Source organism: Mixophyes fleayi, chromosome 6 (assembly GCF_038048845.1).
Source record: "Mixophyes fleayi isolate aMixFle1 chromosome 6, aMixFle1.hap1, whole genome shotgun sequence".
In the NCBI taxonomy this organism is placed as follows: Eukaryota; Metazoa; Chordata; class Amphibia; order Anura; family Limnodynastidae; genus Mixophyes; species Mixophyes fleayi.
In genome coordinates this window covers 153373288-153400263 of record NC_134407.1, presented here as the reverse complement: position 1 = coordinate 153400263, position 26976 = coordinate 153373288, and the positions used below count along the sequence as shown (strand labels likewise).

Sequence of the window (26976 nt, the reverse complement as noted above, 5' to 3'; positions counted from 1 at the left end):
TGGATACTGTGAATATTATACTTAAGCATATTAACAAGTCTTTAGGCATTGAGGAGCCAACTGTACCAGTTAAACCACAGGATGCACTGTTTTCAGAGCACCAAGTGAAGACTAGAGTGTTCCATACGCACAAAGTGGATAAAGACTTGATTGCTAAAGAATGTCAGGCCTTAGACAAGAGTCTTCCTAATATGGGGAGACTAAATCGTATCTATTCTTTTCATGATGAAGATGTGCTGAAATGGTGTTCTGTACCTAAAGTGGATTCGGCCATAGCTGGCTTATCGTCAAAGACCACACTCCCGTGAGATGATATGGGTCCATTAAAAGATGGTATGGATAGGAGAATGGAAACTTCCTTCAGGAAATGACACATCTCCTCAGATGTAACTCTAAAGTCTGGGATAGCCATGGCTTCGGTAGCTTGAGCCCTGAGGCTGTGGGCCACTACTCTACAGACATCTTTAGAGGTTATGCAGAAAAACATTGATTTCCTGTGTGAAGCTTCGTTGGATGCCATTGTTTTCTCTTCCAGGAGCATGACCATGGCAGTTGTAGCAAGAAGGGCGCTCTGGCTTCATCCCTGGGTGGCATGTCATCAATCCAAGAGCTGTCTGACAACGCTTCCATATGAAGGCAGTTTTTTGTTTGGTGAAAAGCTGGATAATCTAATGCAGAGGTTAGCAAGTGGCAATGCCAATCGCCTACCACAGGACAGAAAGGTGAGACGTTTTCGCTCTTATTCTCCAAAACAACAGTTCAGGGAGGCCCGTACCTATAGGCCTGGGAGACAATACTCTAGCAACCAAGATAATATGGCAAGACAGTCCTTTCGGCCCTTCAGACCAAAAAGGGGGAGACAAGGACAGCAGGATCCCAATGACTATCTACAGATCCAGTCTCCACTAACTCCAGTGGGCGGCAGGATATCACGCTTTGCAAAAGTTTGGATTCAGACCACACAAGACAAATGGGTCCAGGAGATAGTCACCAGGGGCTATGCCATAGAACTCCATACATACCCAGTGGGAAACAAATTTATTCAGTCAAGGAGCCCCTCGTCTCCCTTAGAACAGCAAGCGCTGGAGGAAAGCCTAAGAGGCCTGTTGAAAACAAAGGCTATCGTATCCGTACCATCAATTCAAAAAAACATGGGGTTCCATTCCAGACTATTCCTCGTCCAGAAACCATCAGGTGCCTTCAGGACAGTGCTAGATTTAAGAGCTCTCAACTGCTATGTGCGAGCAAGATATTTCCGGATGGAATCTGTCAACACAATTCTCAAAGCGGTAGAAACAGGAGATTTTCTGTCGGTAATAGACTTAAAAGATGCATATTTCCATATTCCAGTCACACCTCATCACCAACAATTTCTCAGATTATGCATTCTAGGGCGGCACTTCCATTTCATGTGACTTCCGGTTGGCCTTTCCACATCTCTAAGAACATTCACCAAGGTCCTTATAGTTCTCATAGCGGCACTCAGGGAAAGAGGAGTGACCTTGTGGCCGTATCTGCACGATATTCTAATTTCAGCAAAGTCAGAAGAAGTAGCCTTGGAAGTTACATCTCAGGTGATAGTTTCTGCAACGACACAGTTCGGTAGTCAATATAGAAAATACAGTGGGGTCTCTAGACTCCAAAGTCAATCTTTCAAGGTCAGCGAGGCAGTCCTTACGTTGGTGGCAGCGCCCAGGCCTGAGGAAACAAGGTGTGACTCTCTTAGTACCAGACTGGTATGTTCTTACCACTGACGCTAGTAAACTAGGTTGGGGTGCTCATATGCAAGCTATGGTCAAGCAGGGCAATTGGTGTGACGGAGAGAATTCTTCAGGGTAACATCTTGGAGATGAGAGCAGTCTGGTGTGTGGTTCAGTACTTCCAGCCCTATCTACAAGCCAAGCATCTACAAGTCTTCTCCGACAACAGGACTGTGGTTGCGTTCATAAAGAAGCAAGGCGGTACCAAGAGCAGAGCCATGGTGGCAGAAATAACCGCGCTAATGGAGTGAGCAGAGGTGAATCTGAGATCTTTCTCAGCCCTTCACGTAGCAGGCAAAAACAACGTAGTGGCGGATTAATTAAGTGGACCCCAAGTCCACCCAGGGGAATGGGAGCTGCACGAGGAAGTCTTTCAACTGGTACAACACAGATTTGGAACATCAGAAATAGACCTTATGGCCACAGGAAGCAATGCCAAGGTACCCCTCTTCTACTCCCATCACAGAGACATCAGGGCCCTAGGGACAGATGCCCTGTCAATACAGTGGAACTTCAAACTGGGGTATGTGTTTCCTCCTTTTCCACTCATTCCTCAGATACTCAGGAAAATAAGGAAAGAAAAAGTGGAGGTGATAGAGGTCCTCCCGGCATCCCTGGTTCGCTGTACCAGAGATTGTTGCTGGAACATCCATGGACGTTACCGGTCAGGCCAGACCTCATACAACAAGGTCGTTTTACATTCAAATCCAAACTCACTAGGTTTGATGGCGTGGAGACTGAGAGGCAATTGCTGAAATGCAAAGGGGTCTCAGTAATAGACATTCTAATTCAGGCCAGGAAAGAACTCCTCCATGATTTATTACAGAATCTAGAAAAAAATTATTTTTTGGGCAGGGGACATGGCGAAGGATCCCATGTCTACCAGTATGCCGGATTTGTTAGAATTTCTCAAAGATGGTTTCGTTAAAGGACTAGCACCTGCTACATTAAAAGGTACAAGTATTTGCATCCTTCTTGATATCAAACTGGCATCTCAGGGTCTTATCTTCCATTTTTTCAAGCACTAAAGAGGTTACGCCCAAGATGGAAACCAATCTTAGCCCCTTGGGACCTTAATATTGTTTTGGATGTCTTAACAGCTTATCCTTTTGAACCGTTGCAAGACATATCTCTTAGATGCCTCACTCTGAAGGTGCTCTTTTTGGTGGCTATCACTTCGGCTCATTGAATGGGGGACATACATGCTTTGTGGTGTGAAGAACCCTTTCTGAATATCTATGAAGATAGAGTAGTTCTGAAGACGAATCCAGATTATTTACCCAAGGTGGTATCCTCCTTGCACATCAATCAGGAGTTGATTCTGCCATCTCTCTACCCTCATCCCACTAATAGTGACGAAACACGTCTCCATACTCTAGATGTGGTGAGAGCTATATCTACTTACATTATCAAGACAAAAAAATCTTAGGAAGACAAAGCAACTATTTGTACATCCTGAAGGTCCTCGCAGGGGACAGGCCCCATCCAAACCCACATTGGCGAAGTGGATCAGAGAAGTGATTGCACAGGCCTACAGAGGGAAAGGGCGTGAAGTACCTAGAATACTGAAGGTGCATTCAACTAGGGTGGTAGCGACCTCCTGGGCACATAGAACCCATGCATCGGCAAACGATATCTGCAAGGCAGTCGAATGGTTGTCGATGCACACCTTTTCTAAACATTATCTTCTTGACATTTCGGTCTCTGAGGAGACAGTTTGGGAGAAAGATTCTCCAGCAAGTGCTGTGAATACATTTTCTGTTTGACCATATTAAGCTGTTGGTTTTATTGCCCTCCCGATATTGTACTGCTTTGGTATGTCCCATTGGAAGGACTGCCATGGAGTAGGGAAAGGAACATTGAGAATTCTACTCACCGTTAATTTCCTTTCCTTGAAATACTCCATGGCAGCCCTATATTTTCCCACCCTTGTTCTGATAGTTATGTTATAGGACGGCTTGGGAAGTTACGAAAGACACTGAGGAAGAGGAGGAGCTGCCTTATATAGGGGCCAGGTGGGACAAAATTACTCCTGTCTACACTAGCTGATTAGGGATTAACCCATTGTAAGGGTTGCCATGGAGTATTTCAAGCAAAGGAAATTAACAGCGAGTATAATTTTCAATTTTCTTTCTGGTCAATCTATGCTTTCAGCCATAGAATCAATTAAAAAAAATTATTTTCATTGCCCTGGGATATCGTACTGCACCGCTGAGCTCTCTACATTGGATACAGTTGTATCTTGAGAGCAGCAGTGTATTTGTCTCTCAGTAAAATGAAAGACATTGGTGAAGGGAGCTAAAAATAAAAGTATTTAGTGAAATGTTGCTGGAGGGCATCTGCAGACTTTACAATTAACCACTAGCGCAATGTGCAGAGTAGTAACGTTCAGGCAGTCATTTTGCAATAATGAGGGTCAATTCTGCTTTGGTGTATGTTTGGGGTAGGTATAGGACTAGTGAATCATTAGCATTGTAAGGGTAATAAATATCATATATTGAATTTATGTTGAATTGAGGTACCTGAACCGAAATTAGTATTACCACTAGAACTGGTTATTTACTTTTTACCCACTGGCTAGTGTGGCTAAGACACTGATTGAGGACTATGAGAATTGCTCTGTCTCAAAAGGGCACTGGTGGTGGGATCAAGAACAACCACAAAAATATTTCTGTGGGACAGAATACATGGGATGCGTATATATATTTTTAAAAAAAGGTGAAACACGCACTATGCGAGCACAGGACAAAACACAAAAAAAGTATTTATTGGAGCAACAACAAAATTGAAACTATAAGACTCAAAAATAGGCATGAAGTCTGCCAATACAGTCTCCTGTTCCTCGGATACAACCATGGTGCAACAAGGATAAAATGAATGTACGAGCAGTAGATAATGGCACCTCCTCCGTCTAATATCTCTGGAGTGATTGCAACTCTCCAATTGGTTTGCATACATACAGGTTCCCAAATAAGTCTATGTGAAAGTATCAAATAAGTTTATGTTTTGTTACTTACGGCCCCTAATTTCACCCACTTTCATATATTCAACCCACATACTTGGCAAAGTGGCACTTAGTTTTTCCTGGTTTCAGTAGATTTGTAATTGCACAACTCTAAATGGAAATCCACGCTTCCCTAGTGTTGAGTTAGTGTGTATGCTGCCTTAGGGAAGATAAAGGGGAATAGTCCCACACCCCAAAAGTAGGTAAACATGCATTAAAATGAAATCCCAGACGCTCTATGAATGTGCGATAGACCTCAGTTGTGCTGAATGTTGGCGTGTGGTGTAGTCACAAATGACAGGATGCACAACAAATAATAATAGCAGTTATTAATAAATAGCAAATGTCTATTTGCAAATAAAGTCCAAGTGCACTGGGTACAATTAAAAAAACATATAAGATATGGCTGGAATGGTCTCAATGATTTCAGACAAGCAGATAATTACTTGTGATAACACCTTGCTACAAATACTGACATAACAGTGTGTTACAAGATATAACATAGTGAGCAGTCCAGCTGTATAATCTCAAACCTCGTACTGGGTAAAAGAAGTCCCAGTATGTAACTGAGAATAAATGTCCTGGAGCACAAATGTCCTCTCCGGAACCATGCAGAAATCCGGACCATTGTCTCATACAGGTCATGCGGCATAAAAGACTACATAATTCAATCCTGCTAGGTGGCTGATGCATGCAGCAATGGGAATACAAAAGAGAAAATCCCACTAGATGTCTGATTAAGCTAAAAGGTGTGTTGGCAAAGTGAAAATTTTTACAGTCAGAACGCCCAATGTAATTTTCTCTTTTAATTAATGTGAGTGAGTTCTCTGTACAGCGCTGCGGAATTAGTGGCGCTATATAAATAAATGATGATGATATTTGTTGTGCATCCTGTCATTTGTGACTACACCATACTCCAACATTCATCACAACTCAGTAGATTTATACTATTCATGTGTAGTTTATTACTTTAAAAGGTTGCATATTGAATATTTACTTATATGGCTTATATAATTCCTTCTTTAACAATATAAATAAGTAATATAAGTGATACCAGTTTTTATCTGCCTACGCATCTGCACATCAATTGTCATTAATAACAGTTAATCGTTAGTTAGTCATTAGAGCTCAATAGGCACCAGATACAAATCATAGCTGTCCTACTTTATTATCCTGCCCAGCCTCTTTTTGGCATCTTATATATCTTGTAGATACTTCTCTTAACTAATTAATATTTCTAATACAATTATTGTACCCATTATTTATGTTTTGTAAGTTGTGGTTTGGTCTAGTAAATAGTATTTGTAGTTGCTTATGAGTGGAGTTGTGCTAAAAAGAGAACCCAAGTAAGAGTGAGTCTTAAACGTTGACAGTCATATAGACATAACAATTCACTGGGAATCAATGGCATGAGACACTAAAATAGTGGTTGAAATAGTTATAAATATATGTTATATTGAAGTTTTTGGTATATCAGTCATTTTCATGCATTACTTACGCTGGTTTACGTCTGAAATATTCGATCAGCATTTCTTAGCAGAATGTTGCCCTCTGATGGAAGAAGTACTGACACTTATGAGGGACTTGATCAGTAACTGGTTGCCAGCAGACTGAAGATCTCCACTACATGAGTATACCTGACTGCTGCAGAAACTATTATTGCTTGTTAAGAGTTTACAGTGGTAGGCCTATAAGTTTTATATTGAAAGTGTATAGTTTGCTTACACACGCACACACACACACACACACAATGAAAACTTCTCCTGTCAAACAGATGGCAGCAGTATTAAAAAATATTCTTTTGATTTCCAGCTGAACATATCCTTATGGTCACCTGCTTTTGGATATTTAGACCCGTTTCCACCACCACAGTATCTGTAATCTCATTGAGTAGTGGAGTTAGAGGTATATACTGCAATAATGTCTATTTTACTTGTTATGTGCAGTTAGGAAGGCCAATCCTGTTCAGAGAAATGTTATGTCCTCAGATGCACACCAGCATTTCCTAACATTTCCCGTCAGCAGTTCACATTTTAAGGATATCTTAGATAGAGTGCACATGGGTGAATCTGGGCTGTTGTACAGATAAGGATATCATTAAAATGTGCCCCGCGGCAAGACTTAATGGGTGCAGTTGGGGAAAAACGACTTTAATATACGATTTAAATGTCACATGGTATATTTTGAGTTATGTTCATAGCTTTGTGGTCATCACCATGCCATACGCTTCATACAATTTAAAGAGAAGTTCTTTCTTTTCTTTTTCTGGTAGAAAGCTGGACATTGCTGCGTTAATGTTCTGAAATTGGTAAGAAAAAAAGACGAGATTTAATTTCCCTATACCTGCAAAACTTATACAGGATATCTTTATTCTTCAAAAGGACAATTCAATTTTTAAACATTTCTATCCAATGGGCTTATTCCGCTTTACTAGCTGTTAGATGGGAGTCCTTTGGCTGGGTGCCCCTGTTGTATTTGGGCTTTCAAAATAGTAACTATACTGGTTAAATTGTGCTTAAATTGCACTGGTATTGGCGGGCAGACATTTTATGGGCACAATCAACTCACTAAGTGACATCACTGAGCAACTGGCTCATACTACACAGAGACTACTTTCTTATGAAAACTGGTTCTGCCCCCACAATCTACTTTTACACATGCACTTGAATCTCAAGGATTTACTATGATATTTTTACCGTCTAATATAGTAATATATCCAACAGCATGCACTATTTGCAGAAATATTAAAGACAAATTTAGGTGACATAAATAAAGGATTTACATACTGGCGTTCGGTGAATCCAGCTACTTGGTGGGTCCCTTGATGATTCTAACAGTTAAGCAGGAGATCCTCCTTCCTGACCCAGCTACTTTTAGGATTTTCAAAGCTCTTCCCAACAAAAACTTATCTTTCACATGAATGGGAAGATTCTGTGGTTGGGTTTAGACCTACCCAAGAAGGAGAGAGGATCTTCTCCTTTGATTAGATGCATCAGGGGACCAGCTGAAATAATGGATCCACCGAGCACTGTTAAGTAAAACTCTATTTTATTTTAGGCCAGCCAAGATTTTAGTTTTTGATTGATTTAGCTTTTAAATATAAATGTAGTGGGATATAATTCACATTGTCACTTTTTTATCATTTCCACCCCTCCCGTGGTCCCTTACAAACTGCTGACTAGAATACTGTTCCCACGTGAAAACTTACCACCCGCTTAAACTCTTCTTCTGTGAAGTCCATGTGATTAAATGCAATACCATAGTCTTTGTCTAGCGTAGATCTGAAGATCAGAGGATCATCTGTGCTCAAGGAGTAATTTGCTTTGTCTTTCATAAATCTGGTGAAAGAGAGAACCTGGTCATCTTCACCGTAGAGAAATTGTGAATGTGTACCCAAGGTGTAACATTATATATATTAAAATATATACTTTCTACACCAAAATAAATATTCATTTATTTTCCTGTCAGTTTCAATAGTCACTTTCAAATAAGAACAAAATATATAGATTATACCCAAGTAGAAAGTATCATTCCTAAAGTTAAAGAAATGTGTAAAATAATTTTGTAGTACTGTTGTTGTACTCTCTTTCTGCCAGTAGATGTCAGTATTGCACTATTAGCATTTTGAAGGTGTGTTGAAAACAGTGACAGAATTGCCCATCTCTGTATTCCTGGCTCGAGACATTTATTAAACTATTGAACATAGAACATTAAATGCTAAATCTACAAAAAAAAAAAAAAAAAAAATGATTTAAACTACAGATGTTGTTATTTAAAAGGGACATTACTAGCTCCAAAAAGTTAGATGCTTGCGCTCGGCAAACGACCGTCGCCTCTCCTCCACTCTCATTACCTCTTCCCACTCCCGAGTCCAAGACTTTTCCCGAGCTGCCCCCTGCACTGGAATGACCTCCCTCGCTCCATCCGTCTCGCTCCCAATCTGTGCTCCTTCAAACGGGCACTCAAAACTCACCTGTTCCTGAAAGCCTACCAACCATCTACCTAACCCCTCATCCACTCTGCTTGTTCTCCCTCCTCTCCCCTGGTCCCTTTTTCTCCATTGCATCACTGCCTCCCTTCGTGCCTGTTTTGTCCACCCTCCCTTAGGATGTAAGCTGGTATGAGCAGGGCCCCTCTCCCCTCCTGTCTCCATACCGACTCTTCTGCTCCGCCCTCACTCCATATGTCTGCCCGGAGTTTCCGAAGCATTGGTACTTAGTGTTTATTGTTCTGTGATGTTTTACCCTGTATAGTCTACTGTTCGTATTATGTAAGGCGCTGCGAAAACCCTGTGGCGCCCAACAAATAAATGATAATAATAATAATAATAATAATAATAATATGCTTGACAAGTACAGTCACAATGAATAAAGTGGTCTTAAATCTGCTTTTAACATTTTGGACTACTTTCTTCCTTAATTTCATCTTTTTTTTTTTATATTTTTCCCTTACAATACTATCCAATAGACCCTCATCTATATCTTAAATGAATCATGAGTGTGACATGATCGGGACCGCGTTCATTACGTGTCACTATCATACAGTCAATTTTTGTATTGGTCGAAATGCGCTGTTCCATATAAAGTGTGCCTGGACTTCTGCTCTTTTGTGGCGGCTTCTCTCTGTATGTGGTGATCAGTAACTAAACCTTCAATATCATTTACGTTACTTACTTTATCACTGGATGTTTAGTAAAGTCAGGATCACAGGCACTTGTAAGGTAACTGGACCACGGACAGGTCTGCAAAATAGAAATAAGCGATACAAGAATCACTTGAGAGGCACGTAAGCTAAACACACATGGGAAGATCCAATTGCTTTTCTGAAAATCCTGTTTGTTTCTCTGTTACAACAGCTACCAACTTGTATACAGATGTGATGACCAAATTTACAGTCATTTAGATCGTCGCATCAATCTGCTGTGACACCACACCCACACACGTCAATACAGTGCTCCGTCCAAACCAAAATAGCTTTTGTAAGAGTTCTACAGAACTATGCTGTAGCTTCACTGGCTTTAGTACAGGATGACTAACCTGCAGGCATCAATCTTGTTCCAGTAAAAGCACAGCCAACAGAAACTGAAGGTTTGAACAACTTTTTAAACTCTTAAGAACTGTACTTGAGCAAAATATGACAGTCAGCTAAAACATTACATAATTTGCATAATTAGATAAATGATCATTGAGAATGATCAAACAAATAACATGTAAATAGCTTTAAGAGTTGTTTGGATACAATTTCACATAAAACTGAGCTTATTATACACAAACATCACAAAACATTACAATATATAATACACACACATATATGATGTCATAAATTCAGAGCTATACATGTATTCGGTAAGCATTAAATAAGCTGAACAGTGTATTATGTTCATTGTTCTACCACTGCTGGCTGTTAGTTTATTGTCGTACATCTATTTCCAGTAGTTGTAGTCAGTCTGCAGGAGGACTCAATATTCTGTTCCCGTTTCTCTGATTCTCCAGTAACACTGATATGAATAAATTAATGGATTGGAAATATTTTTTATACCAGTTGATGAGTATCCCCATTCAAATATTATTTTGCCTAATTAAAATCATTATACTGAATACTACAAATGACTGCAGTAGTTCCTGATGCTTGAAACACAATTTCTGCCTGTGAAAACATCAGAATAAGTGGTGGTTTAGTAACACCTAGAGAGGAGCCTATACCTTTAAGACCCTGTCCTGGATCTTTGTTTCAGGTGGAGAGAATTATAAAAGTAAAATTTCTAAAAATAAAAAGTGTCATTCTTAAACAAAAATTTGTTTAAGAAATGCTTAAAAAACTGTCACTTTTTTTTACCCTTGAAATGTCTTTTTAAAAAGTTTAAAATAATAGTTTTGTTAATTGATTTGCCGAAAATAGAATGATTAGCTCCGAACTACAGTAAATTTACTGATATACTCTCTAATGGATTATTCATCAGTGATAGGCAACCTGATACACTTAAAAATATTCAAAAAGGGCCACACATTACATTTAATATCTGTAATAAGTTAAAATAATACATTCAGGGGGAGATTCAATTCTTTAGAACAATGCGGGGTGCGTATCATTAACGTTAAAATTACTGTACTAACGGTAATGACGCGCCCCTCACATTGTTTTTTATCTCCCCCTTAATCTAAGACACAATGCATGCCTTAGAATGTGCGCACATACCACTTACAGCCTCCACGCACTGCAAAATACCATTCACCCCGTACAATTCCATTTAGCATAAAAAGTATCTAAGATCTCCCACTTTCCTTAAAACTGCCATCAGCATCCCCACTTACTGATTATTAATAAGAGCTTGGCTGCGGGTGAAGTTTGTGGGACATAAAGCAGAGAAAGAGAGCTGGGGGTGACAGGGCATAACGCAGAGAAACAGATGAAGAGTATTAAAGCTGGAAGAACTTGAGGCTGCAGATGAAGGATATCGGGGCTGCATGCGGTCCTCTGGCCTCCTGTTTCCCATCACTGGGTTACATTGAATCATCCATCACATTAGAAACACCAACAACAACAACATGGCTTATCTGTGTCAAAATGGACTGTTAAGGTCTGTTCAAACAGGTGTGTAGAATGGATGGATTTTTAGTCTAACCAAGTTATCTAATTACTGTTACACTTTTGGATGAGATGAGGGACCCCTGGATGCCTTTGGCAGGTACAGCCAGAGGAGTTTGGAAAATTTTCATTTTTGGTGGCAATATCCTCTAAGTCTGTAGATAAAAACTTTACACCCCAACAGTCTTGAATGAAAAACAAAAAATAAACTATCCAAACCTCTGATATGCTAAGGCTGCACCACAGATCTGCCCACTGGCAATGACCATACCCACAATCACATAGTACAATTATCCTTCAGGAAATCAGGTCTGTCCTACAAAAGAAAAATGGACAGTTGGGTGGGATGAGATTACCGATTGGACAGGTGCCACGGTCTTGGCCTTATCAAACTCCCGCAGACGTCATCCATCTTCTGAGACTCAGTCAACTAAACTTAAAATCGAAAGTTGAAAGTACAAATCCAAGAGGGTGTATTTCAGAAGAATGGGCCCCATTCTTTTTTGGGAGGGAAGGGACTCACCAATGTTCAGAAATGTAGAGTATCTTACCTCTGTTTTTCCTATATAGCTACAGTATATTTCTATATCTATATCTTACCATAAATATTACATTCATAAAAAGGACTAATTTAGGGGCCTGCAATAAAGATTACTGTGCATGTCATTTACTAAATAACAAACCTCAAAGTGCATATTCTTATTCAACAGCTCTTTGTACAAATTGGGGTCTTCAATTGTGTGGTATCCATGCCCAATTCTTTCTGTTTTTAGCACCTCGACAGCCTGCAATATACAAAAATTATTCACATTAGAACTCTGCTAGAGGATAGTGTGCCCGATATGTCGTGTTTACCTCAGTTTTACAGACTTATACTTGTCACTTCCACACAAAGCAGGCAGCCATGTTCTGGGCTGCACCAATATTCACCATGTGAGGTGAACTATGGTGCCATGATTTTTCCAGCTCTAATTCCCGCAATATACACTTCCTACCTCCTTGACAACGCTTGGGGGTCCCACCTCTCCAGCATGGACAGTCCTATGTATTCCACATCTCACAGCTTCCTACAAGCAGATCAGGAAAAGCTTTAACAGACAGAATTTTTCACCACTCATAGCATAACCCTATCAAAACCTTTGAAAAAATATTTTACAAAAGAAAATAAAGTCACTATTTGACATTAAGGTATAACAAAGGTTATGTGTTTATTGAACTGAATTATATGCATAAATAACTGGAGTGTTTATACTTAACTAAAGATGTTAGAGGTGCTTGTCTAATTAGACAGACAGACAGTGACTGACACGTGAATGCAGAAATGCATAGAGTCGACTGACTGATCCATACACAGGGCCAATAATATCACAGCAACTCAAACAACTGGCATCTCAGTTTTATGACCTGCGACAAATCCTGTAAGGACCATGAGGAAAATATGTGGCAGGGAATTTAGCTGTTTGTAATGGAGTGGGAAGGTAACATTTAACTTTTTTATTTTAGAAAACTGTTTATTAAGAGGATCAAAAACGTAACAATATAGTAATTTGATAACACAAGACAGCACCAGGCAAATAACTTGTTAACAAAGAATATTTAAAGCAGAGAATGCAAATGAAGGCACAAGCTAACAATGCTGATTTTCCGTTAAAGAACGGATGACGGGGGCAGGGAATGAGACGAGGTGGGGACAGAAAGCGATCAGGAGGGAGTATTGCGCAGGTGAAAGAACAACGGAGGGGGTTAAGATAACAAATGTTTAAAGACTGGGGTATGTGGGATAGTGAGCATGATGCTAAATTACAAATTAACTAGGATTGGTTACAGAAAGAGGTTCAAGACTTTGTGGGAAGATAGAGAGGAATATCTCAGAATGCTTGTAATATACTCCATCTGTGGGCTATGCTTAATTTGCACCATAGTGGGGGATGCGCATGTCTCCATGAGGCCACCAAATAGCACGTTGCTGCCATCATATTGTGCCACAACAGCTTGTGGGTGTAGATATTTTTTTTATTTTTTTTAACATCTTTGTAGTGAAATGTCAGGATAATCCTTAACACTGTAATTTACCATCATGGTGCATATCTCAACATTTACATTTTGAGATTCAGCAGTCCTAAAAACTGTAGTTAAAAATATGTATCACACAGTGGAGGCAGCCATTTTGTGAACTGATGCAGTAATCACTGTGTGTAGGCAATTGATACAGTTTAATCTACATGTTTACCCCATTCATGTATATGTACTGATGTCTCTTTAAAATTTAAAAATTGTTTTTATGTTTATTCATTGGCTACACACAGTGGAGGCAGCCATTTTGTGGGCTGAACCATTCTTGCGGCACACTGAGAGGGCACACATTCCTAGTGAATGGATAGATTGCATTCTCACGAATACTGCATCAACCAGAGGACCGCCTCTACAGTGTGTAAGTAACGGATCCACTTTACCCGACTTAAATCAGTTCTATAATCTCAGCTGATTTGTAAGTACCATAATATCATCTCTCAAAGTGGGATGCACTAAGTTGCATGCCGAAAGCAAAGTAAATGCCATAACAATAGAAATAATAGGATAGTAGAAATAACATAGCTTTTTTTTTAAAATGTCAATGTGATCTGCTAAAGAAAGCGTGCATTGCTGCTCACAGTAGTTTATGTGTGAATGACTTTTACTCTGATCTTACTTGCTAATTGACTCCTAAATTCAGTCCTAATTTACAGGTATTGATTCCTTTCAGTGGCGAGAAAAAATTTAAATTCCCACTGTTTGTTAATTTTCATAGAAACCCGGCTATGACCTTTACCCCATTTCTTGTTATGTAAAAATTCAGCTGTTATAAAATAAACTATCTCCTTGGCTGTAAAACACATGGACTTGTTGGCTATGGTGAATGAGTAATTTACCGCTGCTAAAGTGCAAATTCAAAGAAATCAGAATGCAAGCAATGTGTCACTCCTGTCATTAAAGGAGTAGAGAACATGCAGTTACACTTCCACCAGGACAATAGGACTGCTGTGACAGATTATTGGGCAGTGCAGACAGAAGACAATACATTAAGGGTACACGACTATTACTCTCAGAGACGGTGTAACAGTGAAACTATAAACTGAACAAAAATAGTGAAGAGTATTATAGATACAATATAACAGCTGAAGAAGGAGAATCTTACAGGAGAAAGGTGACAGATGCAGTGAGACTTGAGAGAGGGTTATTCCACTACATCTATAGAGATGATGCACTCTATTATAATAAGGGTGCTTTCCTATAGCCACATCACCTCCCGTCAATATACTAGTCCTGAGCGTTAACTTACAGTTCCGTGAGGCTGGTCTCGGGGCTCAGCTGACTAGCTGCTTCATGCATGTGCAGTGGAACCGAATGCCCAGACATGGGAATTTTGTGAGTTTTCCATGAGGCACCGGGCCTGATTCATTAAGGAAAGTTAAGCAAAAAAGTGAAAGTTTTCTTACTCGAGTTTTCGGGACAAAACTATGTTGCAATGCACGGGGTACAAATTAGTTTTTTATTCTGCATCTAGCATACGAATACTTGATAGCTTATTTGTACACTGAAATTTAAAGTTGATCTAGGAAATGCCTTACCCCAATATATACATCTGCCATCACATTTTAAATTTATCTTCCCTCCCATGCAATATTGTTTTTACTTACTTTTGCTTAACTTTCCCTAATGAATCAGGCCCATCGTTTCCAACTGGGGATATAAATTGAGGCTCTCCAGTACATCTGGAAAGGCAGTCTTAATTTAAAGAAGGCAGGCCAGCGCTCCCATGTTTTGCAGGAGAATGTCACATTCTGTTCAGCACTACCTGAAATGCACTACTTATCAGACAGGTGGTAGCAGCTATTATATGTTGGATGAGCTTGTTTAGGGGTCGTGGGATAAAGGAATAGGTAAGAAGAGCTGGTATTTGGATGTTTGAAACATCGAGGTTGAGCTTTCTGATATCCCCCCAACCTTCAGCTAGTGTGAGACAGTCTACATGAGATTACTCCAAAAACCTATATGACGTAGAGAGCCCAAATGAGAAGAATAGGAGGTGTTTGGCTTCCTAAACATCAACGTCCTCCACCAATCACAGAAGGGAGGGGAGGGATGTAAAGCCTATTCTTTCTGCGTCAATGGTGAATGAGACCTTAACGCCAGCAGACTACCAAGACTTTAAAATAAACCGCTCTGCCATGATGATTTAATAGGTCCTGCATACAACACAGAGAGCTCTTCTCTGTGACCCAAGTACTGTTGGTTCCAGAGGGTATGTATTTGAAATGACGAGTCAAAATATCGACACCGAAATGTTGACAGTCAAAAGGTGTACATGTTCATAGTGTCCACAGTTAAAATGTCAACATGTAAAATGTGGACAGGGTTGTATAGTCGACAATCAAAATGTCGTCATAAGTACACAATAAGAATGGCAATATATGTGAAAAAAAAACAAACAACCTGGTGTGCCCCCCTCCCAAACAGCCTAACAAACCCTAGGCTGGTACAAGGCAAATCAGTGAGACAAAAAAAGCATGGTCCCCCCAATTTTACCATTACCAGGACTAGGTTTTGTCAGCCTGGGCTGGTGGCACTATAGCAGGGAAACCCGCAGAGCTCTTAGCTTTTAGTGGCTGTAGTCCTATATATCCCCATGTATATATATATATATATAGCTTTTGTCGCCAAGTGTTCATTTGTGCCGGGAGCTTTTTTATTTTTCCAAGCCAAGGATCACTGTATTTATTTCAAATGAAGAGCCTGGATCTAGGTGAGCAATAAAAAGGTTGAATGAGTGATATTATTTCAAATAATGTTATTTTTACACTTGTGTGTGCGTTTTATTTAAAATTGTCCTTGGTGCAGTACAGGTCCCAGTGTGTCCTAGGTGCAAAGGCATGCTGGCACTTATGCCCCCCCCCCCCCCCATGTGCCAGCATGCCCTGGCAGCTCTGGGTATGCTGGCGCTTTAGTACTACAAGCACCAGCATGCCGAAACACTTAATGGTAGCCTGGGAATGCTGGGACCTGTAGTGCACCAGGGACAACATTAATTGATACACTTAATTTATCATTATTACCACACACCCACCACCCCAGCGGTGTGAGAAGAGCCTTAGTGCGATCAACACGGGACTGGTTAAACTTAGAAAGGGAGGGATGGTGGTTTGCGGACCCTATCTCCCTAGGGAATGCAGCCCTGTGCTGACCAGCCTGGGGATGGTTTGGCATTATGGCAAGGGGACACTATGCATCTCCCTTTCCATTTATTACATCCATTTCCTTTTTTTTTTTACATCTGTTTATGTCGACATTTTGAATGTCGACTTCACAGCCCTGCCCACATATTACATGTCGACATTTTAACCGTGTTGCCATTATGTGCATGTGCATGTTATGACTATCAACATTATGGCATTGTTATTTCATATCCAACCCGTCTGCAGAGCTGTTTTGTATTATATCCCAAGAAGATGGGGGGTTCATTAGTTTTCCACTGCAAAAATATAATTTCAAGAACAAGCAGCATAACAAACAAATTGCCAGTTCCATCCTATATGTAGCTCCTTCTGCATTAACACCCATGACCTAGCTTCTACTTCTCTAGAGACAGTTTGATAGCTGTGCACTCCCAGCATGCAGTGGGAGATAAGTATATATTATAAACACACACACTAAGTATAGTATAGCTAAGTAAACCAAACACTTAATAGTTCCATGTGAAGCTAAAAAAAAGTGTGGCCTAAGAGCAATACTAGTCACAGTCTATACACAGATTGCTTAACTACGTTCATCTTCCCCTCTCTCTGTAGATGAGAAGCAAGACAGGGGAGCAACATTTTAACAAACTGACTCTATATTTCTACTATTTGAATGCAAAACTGCTATTTTCTAAGGCTGCATTCCTGCTAAGGTGTGGCAGATATTAAAAACAACCAAGAGTTCCATTTACCTAGTAAACGGAGTTGAAATACGTTTCCTAAATATTTTCATTGGCTTTTAACCCTTTGCTGATTACCAGGTGCTTCTGAGAAATTACTGGCTCCTATTTTTGGCCCTGACTGAGAAGTAAGAACAGAAATGTATACCTCCCAACCGTCCCGATATAGGCGGGACAGTCCCGATTTTAGGGCTATGTCCTGCCATCCCAATAGGGACAAAGCTAGGGGTATACTGTTCACTGCTGCTCTGCATGGAACGGGTGTCGTGCGCAAAGCAATGAAGGTTTCTTGAGGGAAGGGTAGGAGAGAACGGGGCAGTCTGGTGGTTCAAAATCGCTAGACACGCCTCTGGGGATGTGGCCATGTCCCCAATGTCCATGGCCACGCCCCCTGTCCCGATGCTGCCTACCAAAACGTTGGAAGGTACATAAATAAGGGATACAATAAGAGTGGATAGCATAAGGGTTTGCGGAAATTGTGACAATGCCCTCCCTTCTTTAGTCTTCCCCACTGCACATTGGGGGTAGAAGCCGTGATCACACAAATCACATCATTTACCCCTTGGATCTCCCCAGAGGCGTTTGTTCTGTTCATGTCTGTGGCTGAGATTTCATTACATTTTAGCAGACCAAACTTCTAAATAGGGTAAAATTTAGTGGCTGAATTGTTGCTGTCCCGTTCTAGAAATTTAATAGGTTTACTCTGCATTTATAAAAGACCATGAATGCTACGTGAAGTGATATTTCTATGTGTTAGGGGGCTGACTCACACTGATCCAATCATTCTCAATGAGTGATAGTTACATATAAATGAGAAGGGTTGGTCGTGCGTTGTTTGATCAGTTTAGAAACCACCGCTGATTTACTCGCTAGTTAACAAAATGGCTCTATAATTTAGAACAAAAAATACCTTTGTCCCAGTGAAAAACATACACAGCCACCCAAGTGCTGTACAACTATAAGGCAATGTGGCACAGGACACTGTACTGTATAGTAGAACACCGACCAGGCTCCCAGCAGGTCTAACAGAAAAGCATTTGAAGGGTTCACATAAAATAACACATCTGCCTGGGCAGATTGGACTATCGTGTAAAGCAGCATTGCTCAATCTTACATTACCCAGGACCCCCAAAGGTGTCAGTGTTCCATTGAGCTGCAGGACCAAAGAACTCAATGTGCATTTGGTCTTGATCCCAATAAAATGTAATTAATATCAAAACACAAAAAAATGGTTCTAGAACCCTTCTGGTGGTCCTGTCCCACAGGTTGCCGAACTCTGTGTCCTGATTTATGAATTGGTTATGTTGGTAAGTACAGCATTCATCATCATCATCACCATTTATTTTATATAGCGCCACTAATTACGCAGCGCTGTACAGAGAACTCACATCAGTCACTGCCCCATTGGAGCTTACAGTCTAAATTTCCTAACACACACACAGACAGAGATACTAGGGTCAATTTGATAGCAGCCAATTAACCTACTAGTATGTTTTTTAGAGTGTGGGAGGAAACCGGAGCACCCGGAGGAAATCCACGCAAACACGGGGAGAACATACAAACTCCACACAGATAAGGCCATGGTCAGGGAATTGAACTCATGACCCCAGTGCTGTGAGGCAGAAGTGCTAACCACTTAGCCAACCAGGCAGCATTGATTACTATTGTGTTGGCAGCCCACAATGTAAGACAGGCCTTAAGTGACTACATGCTTTTGATAAAGTCTTACAACTCCAGAGAGGTCAGTCCAAAGCTAGAAGAGGTATTATAGAGGGGGTTACATTATAGCTAATTCTGTGGGTAAGCACTATTTGTCCCTCCGTGGAAGAGGAAACAGAGGCACCACAAAAAGCATACTCGTTACGACATGCCTTCTGTGACAAATGGAGTGGTTTGCCACAGACTTCTAAGAGAGGAGTTATGTAGGGACGCGGAGGTCATTTTGGGGTTGTTTTTTTCCATTGCTGATATAAAGAGTAATGTGCAGTCCTTTTAAAGCTTGGATATGAAATTCAGAATAACAGTCATTGTTTCTGATCAATCTAGGTGCATCAGTAAAATCAAAGATTAAATTCAAAGCTCAATGACAGAAACCAGGACTGTTCTGAGAAAAACAGGACACATGCTAGTCAGGCCATTAGGTATATCCACATATTCCAGAATTGGAAGTAAGACACTTCCAATTCCTGATGCTGTAAGGGGATTGGTTGCTGCAAAAGATGTGTTGCCTTCCGAGATTGGAATGTGGTTTGTGTAAACTGGGAAATGGATTTATTTGTCCTAATTGAGTATGTTTTGAATTATGATTTAGAATAAGTCTCCATGGTATTTTCTATGCAAAATTTTGTACAGTCAATTAAAATATTATTTAGAAATATATTAATGTTATCCTATTCATTCTATTATTAACAATACATTATAATACTTAATTTGCAAACAACAGCAAAGTAACAAAAGTATAGGAGCACACTTTGGTCCCTCCACCTTTCTTAAAAGTTAAGAACCCTGCATTATAGGGCTTATATAATATAGTTACGACATGCCTACTGTGACAAATGGAGTGGTTTGCCACTGGCTTCTAAGAGAGGAGTTATGTGGGGACGAAGAGGTCATTTTGGGGTTGTTTTTTCATTGCTGATATAGAGAGTAATGTGCAGCCCTTGTAGTGTATAAGATTGTCCAAGCTGCAGTCTGTGAATATTCACAAAAACACACAAACGTTTAAAAAATGTCAAATTGAAACAAACTAAGCCCTGAACTCAGTTTAAATTCCACACTCCCAACCACATTTAAGGTTACACCTATTTTCACATTAACCCCCATTTGCTCATCGGGACTATTTGACAGTGGTTAATTTAATGAGCCGGTCAATACACATGTTGTGTTATGCTGCGGATGGTGTTGTGAGCAGGAGTATCCATGATTACTTACTGCTTTTGCACAACCCCTACAGCCATGAATATGCTGCCACTTAGGTGGTAATGCAGATGTAAAAGGTATATTTGCATCAAAATTGACATCATTCTTCTTTTTCTGAATTTGATATTAAATCTTTGTTCAGTTTTCATACAGTTTTGTCTCCCACACAACTGTTTTCCTTGATTTTATTTTGCTATAATTATGAAATCTAACGCACTTCTAACATAACAGCATTTTGCTCACCTCATAAGCCTTCTTGTGTCCTGGTGCTGCCTCGCAGTTCAGAGATTCATCACCGGCCAGGTCGATGGCAACTACTGTGTCATTCAAATACTTCTTGCAGAGTTCAACCACCTCTAGCGACCATTCTTTTGAAAAGAAGATCAGTAGACAACATTGAATATATGAGTATGAAAGACTATAACATGTTACACAACTGGTACAGGACTTGCCAGACGTCAGACTGAACACAGTGGGCCTCATTTACAAAGTGCAAAGCGGCAGAGTTGCAGCATATAACCCTCTTCGCTAGTGCTGCATGGCTAGATTTTTGTCAAAAGCTCATTGGCTTACAGAGATGGTGGTGTGTGCAGATGAGCAGAAGTTGGCCCAGGGGAGGGGTTGGGCTGAGTGAAGGCGTTTCTTGCAAAACATGGAGTAAGTGCAACAAAGCGCAGCACAAAAACAAAATGTTAGAGACATTATTGAAATTAGATAAAGGGGTAGAGAAGGCGCAGTTTTAGGGGTGTTACTTGCTGCATAGCCTTTCCTACCCTGCAAAAAAAAATAAAAATACTTAAGATGTTTGTACCAGCTCAGAGCTGGCGGAGGTAGGGTCCGTCATATGTTTTAAAAGGACATATTTTGCACTTTGCCCATTTTTTTAGTTTTTTTTGTTTTTTAAAATAAAAAGCACACAGAAGCAGTATTTAAAAATAATTAAAAATGAAGGGCTTTTGCACAGTGCGCACTTCTAGTGTGCATCTACGGAGAGAAGGCATGCACCTTCCAACATTTTTGCACTGCTCATAGAATGCATGCTGTAAGTGAGGTCCAGTGTGGGGTATTTTTTACCAAGTCAAAGATATTAAAAAAAAAAAACCAAAAACATTAAGTTAGTGGCACACACAGAAAATGAAGATTTACATACTGTGTTACTACATTTGCACATTTAGAATGTTTGTAAAAAAAAATGCCCATCTCTAAGTGACTTGCTGCTATATATTTGATGCATGAAAACTGAAAATAGGAAAGTTGCTCAATGATTAAATGCGCCGACTGAAGAACCTTGATTTTTGAATACATTTCTATGAATAGTTCTCTACTGGAGAAGTGTAAGGGGAGATGTGCAGAGGTGGGAGGCAAATCCGCACCCAAGGGGGTTTTCTGGTGCCTGGAAACCCCTCTCCTTCCTGGGGTACTGTATGCTTGCAGTGGCTGGCCCCTCCCCCAGACCATCCACTTTACAGATTGTGGCTGCGGCGAGAATTGCATCATTTTGGATGGGTCAAAAAAGAACGTGATTCCGAGAATCACATCATGGAGGCTACAAATCCTGCCCACTTCACTAGGAAGATCTACCTGGATTTCGGGAGTCTCCCGGACATCCGGGAGAGTTGGCAAGTATGTTGTATCTCATGTGTGCTGCAGCCAGCAGGAGACAAGATACAGCACTGGAGGGAAGTGTGGGAATGTGTGTGTGTGGGGGGGAAGGTTTCATGTAAGCGTGTCACACAGTGTCACATTGAGGGAAGGAACTTTTTAATGTAAATGTGGGGGGGGGGATTTTAGTGTAAGTGTAAGGGGTGTCTCAATGTAATGTGGGTGGGGTGCGAGATATTAATTTTATAGTATGGTGAGAGGGAGCTAATCGTTTAATGGTGGGTGAGAGCGTTTAATTTCTTGATGGGTGGATATTTATTTGATGGTAGGAACTATTTAAGTTAATAGTGGGGTTGTTGCAGACCTATTAATTTAGGTTGGGATGATGGGCCTGTTAATTTAATGCTGGGGTGTGTGGTTGAGTTTGGGGAGTAGGATTGCCATTTCTTAAAAAGTGAATGCTAATTATTTAATGTTTGGGAGAAAATAGGTTTATTTATTAAATGTGAATAATAATTTAATGTTGGGGTTGTTTGGGGGAAATACTTCTTTTTATTAAAAGTGAATGAAATTAATTTACAGTCGAGTTGGTTGCAAGGAGGAAGGACTTATAATGAAACATGGGTGCTTTAGATTTAATGTCGGACTGCATAGAGGAGGGAGCCTTGCAGTGTTCACTCATTGCTAGGCTTTCTATACCTCACATACCTATCGTTTTTCCAAACAGGGACCCAATATCCCAGGATCCAGACAAGCACACCTGAGCTTGAGACACAAGACAGCAGTAACAGGTAGGAGAGAGCGTGCCATGGAAACCTCCCTCTACAAATCCTACGTTTACCCCTGTGAGGGGAGATGTACAGGGGTGTGAGGGGAGATGTACAGGGGTGTGAGGGGAGGTCTCAGTGGAATGGTGGGAGTTTGGTTTACAAGTGGTAATTTTGGATCAAGTGGCAGATAACTGTGGCATGTGAAGGAATTTTGGAGCATGCAAGTGCATTTTGGGATGAGTGATGTGGAGTGCCAAAGTTGTTTTGACAGGATAAAGGGATGTGCCACTTTTGAAGGTGAAGTATATCTGGTTGCCCGTCACTGCTGTAATGGGTAAATTTATAAATAAGTACTCTCAGTGCCCTGGAGACCAGGCTCGGAGGCTGCATGAAATGCGAAGATACAGTGGTGGGAGTGGTGCAAGGCCTGGTGAGCACAAACTAAAATTAACATCCTCATTCATTTCAACAATGGTCACTATAATTTGTGTAGTGAGTCTTTAAGCAGTGAAACATAATGTTGCATATATAGTACTTAGTACTGAACAGTATTGTGAGATATGTTTTAAACTGTTACTAGTGCAAAATTGTTATGTATTTAATAATGAGTTTTACTGTGTTTAATACATATCTAAAACAGAAATAATTGGTTTAAACAATTGAATTTTAAATGTTTTTTTTAAAGTGGATTAGGTTTAGTTGTCTTCATTTGTGTAAAGTATACTGTATGGCTGTGAATACCGGAACGCTAACCCTGACGGAGCCGACAAGTGAAACTTGTCAGAGGCTTTCCCCAGTCATTAGGATGCACATTAGCGCAACATGGTTATAATTATACCAAGTTTATACCAGGATGTCTGTGAAGCTGGAGAAAACGTTTGACTACTTTGTATACTTCCAGTTTCTACTGCTGTGAAAATATTCCACTTTTCAAAACTATTTTCATTTTATTAAATATTTGTATTATGTTTTTCTCTCAGTGGTGAAGTACGGATTGATTCCATAATTGAATATTTGGAATTCTACCTCCATTACCCCATTAATTTCCATAACCATTATCTACAAAAACCTTGGCAGCTGCAGTGGTCAGTATTGTTCACAACTCTGTGGAACCCCCTGATCTCTTTGTCAGCGTACAGAGGACTTAAAGAAATTGACCAGGTCATGGTCTAAATCACAACCACAGATTGGAAGCTTTGGTACTCCAAAATATAATGCTGGGAACCACGACACGAGTGAGCACGACGTATTGAGAGAGAATTTTGAGGAGCACGACGTACTGTTCTTTTTGATAGCTTATTATCCTGACTTGCAGTGAATGCGATTAAGAAAGAGGACGGCACCACAGAATTACGTCCGCATGGACGCTGACAGTAATGTTTCTACTCTTAAGGGGGCAGTTTACTTAATAACATTAAAGAGGCGGCACCTCTTCCAACTGCCCCCTTAAGAGTAGAAACATTACTGTCGGCGTCCAAATTACAGGGGAGAAACTTTCCTTAGTTAGGCCCATAACAAAGTTTGGGGGTGGAGACTGGCAGTAGTGCCGATACACCCTCTAAGGGCCCCCGACTTTGCTCTGCTGAGCATATGAGGAGAAGGCGAAGGCTCAGTGATGTCCTGTTTGGGCTCTCAGTTGTGCAACTGAAAACCCAAGTGGGGCTTCACTGGACATGTGCCGACCCCAGTGTATGCTCAGAAAAATAGATGGACTGGCTCTCACTTCTGGGACCAATCATCTGCCAGCCCTATTGTCACTGCACCCACTCCGGTAGGTTATATTTTATCCTAAAAATATACTCTCAAATAGTCATAATCATTATTTATATAGCGCCACCAATTCTGCAGCGCTGTACAGAGAATATTTGTTGCTTACCTCAGTCCCTGCCCCATTGGAGCTTACAGTCTAAATTTCCTAACACACACACACACACACACACACACACACACACACACACACACACACACACTAGGGTAAATTTGATAGCAGCCAATTAACCTACCAGTATGTTTTTTTGGGAGTGTGGGAGGAAACCGGAGCACCTGAAGGAAACTCATACCAACACCGGGAGAACATACAAACTCCACACAGGTAAGGCCTTGGTCCAGAATCGAACTCACAACTCCAGTGCTGTGAGGGGCAATTATTGCTTTGTGTTCAACACGTTTCTACTTTCCAAATTACCCATCTTAAATTAGAATTAGAATTGCTGTAACTTTGTGTCAGGTTTCAAAGCAAAGTCCCACTCCTGATGAAACCGAATTGTTTTATTTTTTGTTAAACCTTTTATTTATGTAGTTTTTGTTAAGGGATAGGACAGACAGATGCACACAACCCAATGCAGTTTAAAATATCAAATCAGTTCATGGGAGCATACTGGTAAGTTAGATAGTTGCTGACAAAAACGGACGCTAGCATGCGTGTGGTAAATAATTTAGATTGAATGCTCCACTGCGGCAGGGACTGATATGAATTATTAAATGTTCTCTCAGTACCGCGTGATATGATGGCGCTATATAAAAATAAACAGTAATAATAAATATGGTCTATTTTCTACATATGGCTGTGCCCTCATGTGTCCATATGGTTCCATCATACAGGGGGATAAGTAAGGAAATACATTTGAATAACTTTATTCTGTGACAAAAAAAACAAATAGGTAGGAGTGCAAATTGTAGTTATTTTTAATTCTTTACACAAACGGATGTCATATTGCACTTTCTAGTTCACTTTACATGTTATGATCAGGCATTATTCAAGGGCTTGCAGTCTAGTCACTTGTTATAAGTTCACATTAACCACTGCATGTGTAGGCTTTGTGTGATAAGAACTGTAAGCTTTAGCTACAATGAGCATAACTGCACATAACATCAACAATCACTTATTATTTGTCTGAAGAAACTCTCAGGCACACTGACTATATTACCAAGTGCAGTATACAAGGAAGGAGAAAAAGTGTGTTTTATGTTACTTTAATGTACAGTTTACTCTTAATAAAAACCATTTTGCAAATAGAGAAAACGATCCATTTTTCTCCAGTGAAATGAATGGAAGTGGGACAAGAGAATGTCATCGGATTGATTTAGCCCACAAAATAGATGTGTCCTTTGTGTGCAGCTGACTGGGACAATTTAAATCATATGTTTTGGCTTCTATCTGTGTCTCAATTATCCCAGGAAAGTTCCAGCAATGCTGCTATAAATCTAACTTGGAATGCATATTTTGTTAGAATTCAGGCACTGGGAATCACTACATTAAAAAAAGATTAGTTCCTATGAAGACATCTGGAATAAAAATTTGGAAAGGGCGACGTTAAAGGTTTGTGCAAACTCGTCACATCAGTACATCAGCTTTATGCTTAAAAAGGAAAATATGAATGACAAATAATTATGACGTTATAGTATAAACCATGCAACTCCCAGCTTTGGAATGTGGATAGAGTGTTTCGTGTTCTGAATAAACTTAGCTGTAACTATCCTGGATTCATTCTGAAGTGTTTTCATGGCTTCATCTTGTCTTCACAAATAAATCTTAAGTTTATAGGGTGAAACATTGTAAAAGAGGTAAAATTGGGTGCGATAACCTAAACAGCAAAAAAATATCCAAGAAAACGTGATAGTGATGGAGTAATGAACAAATAATTTTCATTGTTGGTCTAATTTCGCTTTTCCTGACTGCAGATGCCTAATAAAGAGACCTATGTATAAATTACACCTATACACAGCAGAGGAGGTACTTTGAGTCACAATGATGCCACTAGTTCACAGTGGTTTTGTCCCAATAACTGCCTCTGTGTGTAAGTAACAGGCTCACTCTAAAGCAAGAGTAGAGAAATTATTTTATTGACCCGTTTTGCATCTTATTGTTTGGTCATTGTCAGGTAGCCACTTATCCAGTCAAAGCAATATGTAAGATTTATCTCATACTCGCAATGCCTGCCCTTAATTAATGGTCTTCATTTAAGGAGCAGACAGTGCGTGTATGAGGAGGATACTATTTAAACATGTCATGAAACCTCAACAAAACTATCTTTGTGAAAGCCTTAAAACGTGTGAGTGAAATCAAGCCTGTTATAAAGGAGTAGAGACAAAGTGCTATAGAATGTATTCATCTGGGACACTGTATAACTTAAGGATTTATGTGTGACTATGAACATTACCTTCATTCAGTAACTTGGTCACTTACATATTCATACAGCCTATTTAACTGACTGTTATACGAGTCTATGATGGAGGATGTAACCACAAAATTGTGCGCTACTTGCATAGTGGAAAATTATTAAGGATTATGCAGGACTTGTAAGGACTTCCATGTGGATCATACCGACATCCCCACCAGATTTGGAGAAAGTTCCCTCTGTGCACACATACCCTGCAGCATAA

General features: G+C 40.1%; 1 protein-coding gene across 1 annotated transcript in view; it reads right to left on the bottom strand.

The window, feature by feature from the left end:
* Window positions 1-5399: 5399 nt before the first annotated feature.
* The window catches only part of ADA (adenosine deaminase), a 58081-nt gene continuing 36504 nt past the window's right edge, over window positions 5400-26976 (bottom strand). Inside the window, exons 6-11 of the mRNA XM_075176812.1 lie at window positions 20465-20589; window positions 12345-12416; window positions 12033-12134; window positions 9438-9505; window positions 7973-8102; window positions 5400-7063 (exon numbers count right to left, since the gene is read on the bottom strand). Of these exons, the coding sequence (XP_075032913.1) occupies window positions 6959-7063; window positions 7973-8102; window positions 9438-9505; window positions 12033-12134; window positions 12345-12416; window positions 20465-20589 (602 nt within the window). The 3' untranslated portion in view covers window positions 5400-6958. The remainder of the gene's footprint in view (window positions 7064-7972; window positions 8103-9437; window positions 9506-12032; window positions 12135-12344; window positions 12417-20464; window positions 20590-26976) is intronic.